Source organism: Mercurialis annua, linkage group LG7 (genome assembly GCF_937616625.2).
Source record: "Mercurialis annua linkage group LG7, ddMerAnnu1.2, whole genome shotgun sequence".
Lineage (NCBI taxonomy): Eukaryota > Viridiplantae > Streptophyta > Magnoliopsida > Malpighiales > Euphorbiaceae > Mercurialis > Mercurialis annua.
This window is the reverse complement of record NC_065576.1, coordinates 15,012,243-15,018,549: the sequence shown is the minus strand read 5'-3', so window position 1 is coordinate 15,018,549 and position 6,307 is coordinate 15,012,243. Positions and strand designations below refer to the sequence as shown.

Sequence of the window (6,307 nt, the reverse complement as noted above, 5' to 3'; positions counted from 1 at the left end):
GAACCAAACTCATCAAAAACCTTGTACATCATGACAATTTTTGAAATTTGAAAATGCATCAACTCACTATAACACATACAATATAACTCACCAATTTCATACTAAACTCTAACTGTAATATTACAAAATTAGAGATGTAAATGATTAAGTTCTGAGCATTGCATGTTGCTGTGTTGACAGCAATCTGATCAGTTTGATCAAATGTTTGGCAATGAGATTATGTACATGTCTTGAAAATGAAAAATACTGCTTAGTCTCAAGTAGTAGAATTAGACTGAAACATTTCAACTAACTGAAAGATCAATTACTTCAACATTGAAATATCTCTTTCATATATAATACTACCACAAAATTAACCTCTCAAAGCAACAAAACATAACTAGTTTAAAATTGAAGAAAATACTTGAATTCACCTTCAAATGTCTAAATAATTTAAGAATAAATTATGAGACTCCCACACCAAGAAAATCTATGAACGAAACGTCGGTTTGCTTGATAGTTCCATCTCTTTTCTCTTGTTGAGAAGTCACAGGCAAATCCCTCAGTGTCATTGAATCATCAACTAACTTGGTATTCACTCCTTTGTTATCAGAATTAGGGATCTGAGGTCCAAATACATTTTGGTAGGCACCATATTTAGTACTGTATGATGAAGACATTGAAGAATTCATATAATCCTTTCTCACTGAATCATTGGTGATGGTTGAAGCACTATTAATGGTCCAACGAGGCGAAGAAGAAGTCGATGACATGGGCAAACTTAAGTTACCTTTCAGTACTATTGCATTGCTTTGAAACCCTAGTTTAGAATGAGCATAGAGATGGTTAAATTTGTTGGATGGAGTGGGATGATGATGATGAAGCTGTAAGCTTCTCTTACCACCATAGATCAACGACAAGCGTTCGCGCTTTCTCCTCGCCATAACGACATGGTAATGATTCTTGACAGCGTTGTCTGTTCTGCCAGGAAAAAGTCTAGCAATTGAAGCCCATCGATTCCCTTGAATCTCATGAGCTTTCAGGAGCCTTTCTTCTTCTTCTTCAGTAAAAGGCTTTTTGTTTATGTTGGGATCAAGTTGGTTGTACCATCTCAATCTGCAACTTTTTCCTACAAATTCCATTTCTTAGAACATGAGCAATAACAAAAAAAATAAAAACTGAGAGAGTGTCAAAATCATCATCTAATTACCGGATCTTCCTTGAAGATGCTCGGCAATGAAATTCCAGTTTTGCGGACCGTATTGATCGACAAGTTGCCGGAGTTTGTCATCTTCAGCTGGCCTCCAGTGCCCTCTATGGCAACTCCTCCCACTGTCACTACTGCTACTCCCTCTACCATTTTCCATCTCTTTCTAATCCAACAAATTAAATATTGATTAGAAAGCAAAACCAATTTGAAAACTTAGTCTAAGAAGCATAAGAAAGAACAAGTAATGAGCAGAAAGAGAAAAATTAGGGAAGTGAGTTGGTTTTAGGGTTACAGATGACAAGTCAGTTGTCAACTAACTCATACTAAGATATAGAGATTATATATATCTCCACATATGTACATATACATGTACATGTATATGTATATGTATATGTATACGTATACGTAAATATATATACATGTATAGGTGTGTATATATTCGACTTTTCTACCGTTATTTTTAGGCTAAACTCGTTCAAAAGTTCTCGTACTATTTGCTTTTGTTTCATTAGGTCCTTATCAAAGTTTTTTATTTTAAAAACTCTCTATTTTTCTTATATTGTAGATCTGTGGATCCTTTTGTCAGCGGAAGTTAGGACGTGGTATCAAACATCTCCAAGTTTAAGATAATCTTAACATAATTTTGACCTCGTACTATTAGCTATTCCAAAAATGAAGATTTTTTTTTTGAGAATTCCAAAAATGAAGATAATCTAAAATTTTATTGACAAGAGAACTTGTATCTATATAAAATAAGAAATACATAGAGTTTCTAAAATAAAAAAATTGATAAGGACTAAATGAAATACCAAAGTTAATAGTACGTAGACTTTTGAATGGGTTTAACCTATTTTGTATTTGCTTTATTTAGTTTATTTTATCATTAAATGAGACAGATTGTAACATATTTTCTGCCGTTATTTTTGTTTACTTTACTTTATTTATTTTATATTTTATGTACGTGATTGTAATTCATTGGAGAGTCATAAGTGGATGAGATTATTTTTTTATCTAAAAATAAAGTATTCATAGAAGCACCAAAATATTAATATACTATTGGATTTAAATGAATTTTATAAAATTTATTGATAAATTTATATTTGTATTTGATTTCATTTACTAATTTTATTTTCAAAGTTAATAAAACTAATTGTATTCTTATTTAATGAATAAATTCAAAAATAAAACAAATTCCATATGAGAATTGAATTAATAAGAAATAATAAGTTTAATAACACTAATGCATTTTCTTAAATTTAACAATTTCATGTTTAATTTCTTTAAAATAATAATAAAAACACTGATTTTGAGACCTTATGCATAGCCAAAAAGTGGCCCCACAAAAATCTCCAAATATTTGCTATATATGTTATCTCACAATTAAAAGCAGATAGCCATTTTTAGACATTTTGATGACTTGTATTGTATGTGGTGGGCATATCCCACAAGGATTACTTATATTTAAGTTTCATTAATTATATTTATAAATACACACTCTAGCAAAACTGGAAGCATTTTGTTGCATGCAGTTTAATAGAGACATATTTGAGGAAAATCATTTATATTTTGTAAGAGGGAGTTGGTGAAATATTAGTTTAGATATATAAGCATATATTTGTTTTTTAGCCATATGGAGACTTCAGAGGTTATAACAACTTCCATTAAATACTTTTATTACATTAATATTATTTTTTTCTAATTTTTTCCAGCAGAGACAGGCAATTTTGTTTCCATATTCGCATCTGATATAAGAGATGAAAATTTAAAATATAAATAAAATTCAAGATAGGTTTCTGTTGAGATATTATTATTAGTTAATTATGCATGCAAAAGTAGAACTAAAATATTGCAGAAAAAGGTCTTAATTTGTCTAGGTATTATCTATTTCGAACACTTATAAATCGCTTTGGGTTAAAGTGATTTCCCATGAATTTTAATTTACATGCATATCGGAGATCGAATATTGATTGTATTTATTTATTTTAAGATTATCAAATCATATATGTCATTTTAAAATGAATAATGACTTTTAAATAATTGATGAAATTTAAAGATACACATTTTTTGTTTGCTATTTAAAAGATGTATACCAAAAATTATTTAATTACCTTCCATTACTAAAAAGAATATAGATATTTGGTTACCGAAAGAAAGAAAAAAATTGAAATTTTATAACCATTTTAATACCACTGTATCAAAAATTTATATAGATAATTATAATTTCACAGTTTTTTTTTATGAATAATATGTATATTACGGCCACAAGAAGTGGCAAAAGATCTTAACTTATAAGCTTTCGAACAAGAAATGACACACTCAAGGTGGCACACTAGAGGCTACGACTCAGAAAAAGGCCAAATAAAACAAAGTTATCTGTCCGGAAACAGAATACAAAAAGGATTTCTAAAAGAATCCATCCCTGAATAACTAAAATCCCTATTACAACATTTAAAAATGAAAGCTGACTTCGAAAAACAGTTAAAAATCACTGTCTCTTTACTTGAATCTTTATGCTGAAAGACTCAGATATTCCTGCATTTCCATATTTCCCATAAAACCAAGAACGAAAAAACTTGTCAAAGCTTCCAATACGGTCCTTTTGGTATAATATTCACCCATTGTACTATAAAATCACCAAAACAGTTTGGAAAAGACCAAAGAATATCGAGTTTTTGAAGAACACCACACCAAATACTCCGAGCAAAAATACAATGAGTGAGGATATGATCTTGAGTCTCGACAACACCACAAAGTGAACATAAGGAATTCTCAACCGAGACTATAGAACGGATAGCTAAAAATTCCAGAGAAGGTATCCTACCATCCAAAGCAAGCCAAATAAAGAATTCGATTTTAGGAGGCGCACAAGATTTCCACGCAGAATCAAACAAACGATAAATCTCATTCAAATCCCTAACATTCTGGTCAGCTAAAGAACCATGCCGAGTATCATTAACATCAGCATAAATATTATGGACAGTTGAAGGATAACTCACAGCAGCAGGACGCCGTTCACCATCTCCAAAAGCAGCAGATTGGCGATCTCTAGAAGCAGCAGTGTGGCGATTTCCAGGAGCAGCAGTGGATGCAACATCAAGACGAGGAAAATTACGAGAAACAACAGCTGGCTGGTGATGTTCAGAGATAGCAGCAGCAGGTTGTTGATTAACAGATCCTGAAACCCAACGGTGATCACCAAGAGCAGCAGTAAACTGAAGATGAGCAGCAGTAACATTCGGTTGGAGATTGTCAAAAGAAGCAGCAGGTCTTTGAACAATAACGGTAGCAACAAATGAACCCAGGCCGGAAGATTTATGAAATAAACAGATAAAAGAAGCTGAGTTAAATAAATTGGAATTACAATTCCAATAAATCTTATCCTGCATTCCCATAGTGGCATTCACAACATTAAAACGAGATTGAAGGTCACCCAAAATTAAATTTTCAGCTCCTCGTAAGCGACATCTCCAACGCCAACCCATATCCCAGACATCGCGAAGAGTAGCATTTTTTTGGTTTGAAAGTTTTACAGTCTTGAAAGCATTTTTTTTACACTCAGTATTTTTACAACTTTCCAGCATCATATATATTGACAATTTCAAAAAATTAAAGAACTTAAAAATATTATCTATGTAAATCACTTTATGTGATAATTAAAGGGCAAGCCAAAATTAAATAAAAATATAAAATTAAATTTTCTTCGCTAACCAAATATTTGTTTTATTCAGTGTTCCAATTTACTTCATGTCCATGTTCAGCATGTTGGTTCTTATTCGGAAACTGTTAAAGTCGTATATGGTGCGTTTCTTTTGGAAATGAGATGGATTTTCTAGAACCTTATGTAAGGTTTCTTGAATGGTTATTTGTCAGGATTTTGACATAGGGAGTTTGGGCATTTCTAATCTTCATCTAAAAAATCAAAGCCCTCTTTTTTAATAGATATGAAATTTGAAAATTAATAATGGTGGCTCTTTATGGTTTAATGTGATCTCTAACTACTCTTCTGTTATTGTGGAATTGTTTAATTCATGGTGATGTGAAAAAATTGTCTTTTATTTGAAGGGAAATACGAAAAACTTGTTGCAATGATGTTGATGTTTGGGGTATTTTGATACAGAATTTGAACTATAGGATTAGTGAGGGAGCAGCTGTTTCGTTTTGAAATGACAATTGGATGGTATTGGCTCGATGCTAAATTTATTCCCTTGTCTCTATAATCGCTCGAACCAAAAAAAATGCAACCATTCACGATGTTTGGGATGTGGGTTGATGTTGGAGGCACTGTTGAAGAGGAGTTAAACTTCTGATTTTACAAGATTAACAGTCACATTTTAATATTATTATTGCACGTGTTGGCCAATAAGACGTGGGCTTTAATTATCCCCGAGCTGCTGCTACCCAGAGAAACACGGTTCCAATTTCTGATTTATTGGTCAATTTTGTGCATTACTTGGAAAGGGAAGAGGGTAGGCGTATAACTAACCCTGTTGTGGACCATGTATCTCTAGTGGTGTGGCTGATGTGGAAGACACTGAAAGACCTGGTGTTGATGTGGAAGAAACATCAAGACATGTTGACGTTGAAAACTTAAGACATGATGATACTTTGCTAAGAGACAATAATATTCAATTGTGTACTGGTGCTTATGGTATAAATCGAATGAGGGTGGATATTGATGGAAATGACAATTCTTCCCATGGTGGTCAAGTTACACTTCCGTTCTCGAGCGTTTGGAAGTCGATTGCGCCTCCAAGGGTCAAATATTTCATATGGCTCGCTCTACATGGTAGGATCCCTTCTCTCGATTTTTTGGCTATTCGCTCTATTGTTCTGACTGAGAATTCTTTATGCTCCTTTTGTGGTGTTTACCACGATCTGATTTCACTCGAAACTCGAGCCGAGACCAGCGCTAGGGAATGAGAATGGTTGTTCCAAAACCCGTAGTAAGCCTAGGAAAAACAGTAAAAACTGTTGGACCTTTGTCCTTTCAAACTCCTTTTGTTTTGACTTTAACAATCAACTATGAGTGATCTAATTATGTTTATTAGTGTATAGGAACTCATAGGAACAATCGGAAGTCAATTCGGAGCTCTCTAGCAAAAATCGTGTTTTTGAGTA

The 6,307-nt window shown here is 32.7% G+C and overlaps 1 protein-coding gene across 1 annotated transcript; it reads right to left on the bottom strand.

Moving 5' to 3' along the window:
* Positions 1–346: 346 nt before the first annotated feature.
* LOC126654714 (transcription factor CSA) lies at positions 347–1,477 on the bottom strand. The gene is made up of 2 exons (XM_050348664.2): positions 1,190–1,477; positions 347–1,108 (listed from the first exon to the last, which is right to left on the bottom strand). Exons 1-2 carry the CDS (start codon positions 1,344–1,346, stop codon positions 444–446), a joined length of 822 nt encoding a protein of 273 aa, XP_050204621.1. The 5' UTR covers positions 1,347–1,477; the 3' UTR covers positions 347–443.
* Positions 1,478–6,307: the final 4,830 nt, after the last annotated feature.

Excerpts from the sequence above, each read along its gene's own strand:
- LOC126654714 (XM_050348664.2), bottom strand. The coding sequence starts at position 1,346 with ATGGAAAATGGTAGAGGGAGTAGCAGTAGTGACAGTGGGAGGAGTTGC. Across the intron at positions 1,109-1,189 it reads GCATCTTCAAGGAAGATCCG|GAAAAAGTTGCAGATTGAGA; the intron begins GTAATTAGATGA and ends TGGAATTTGTAG.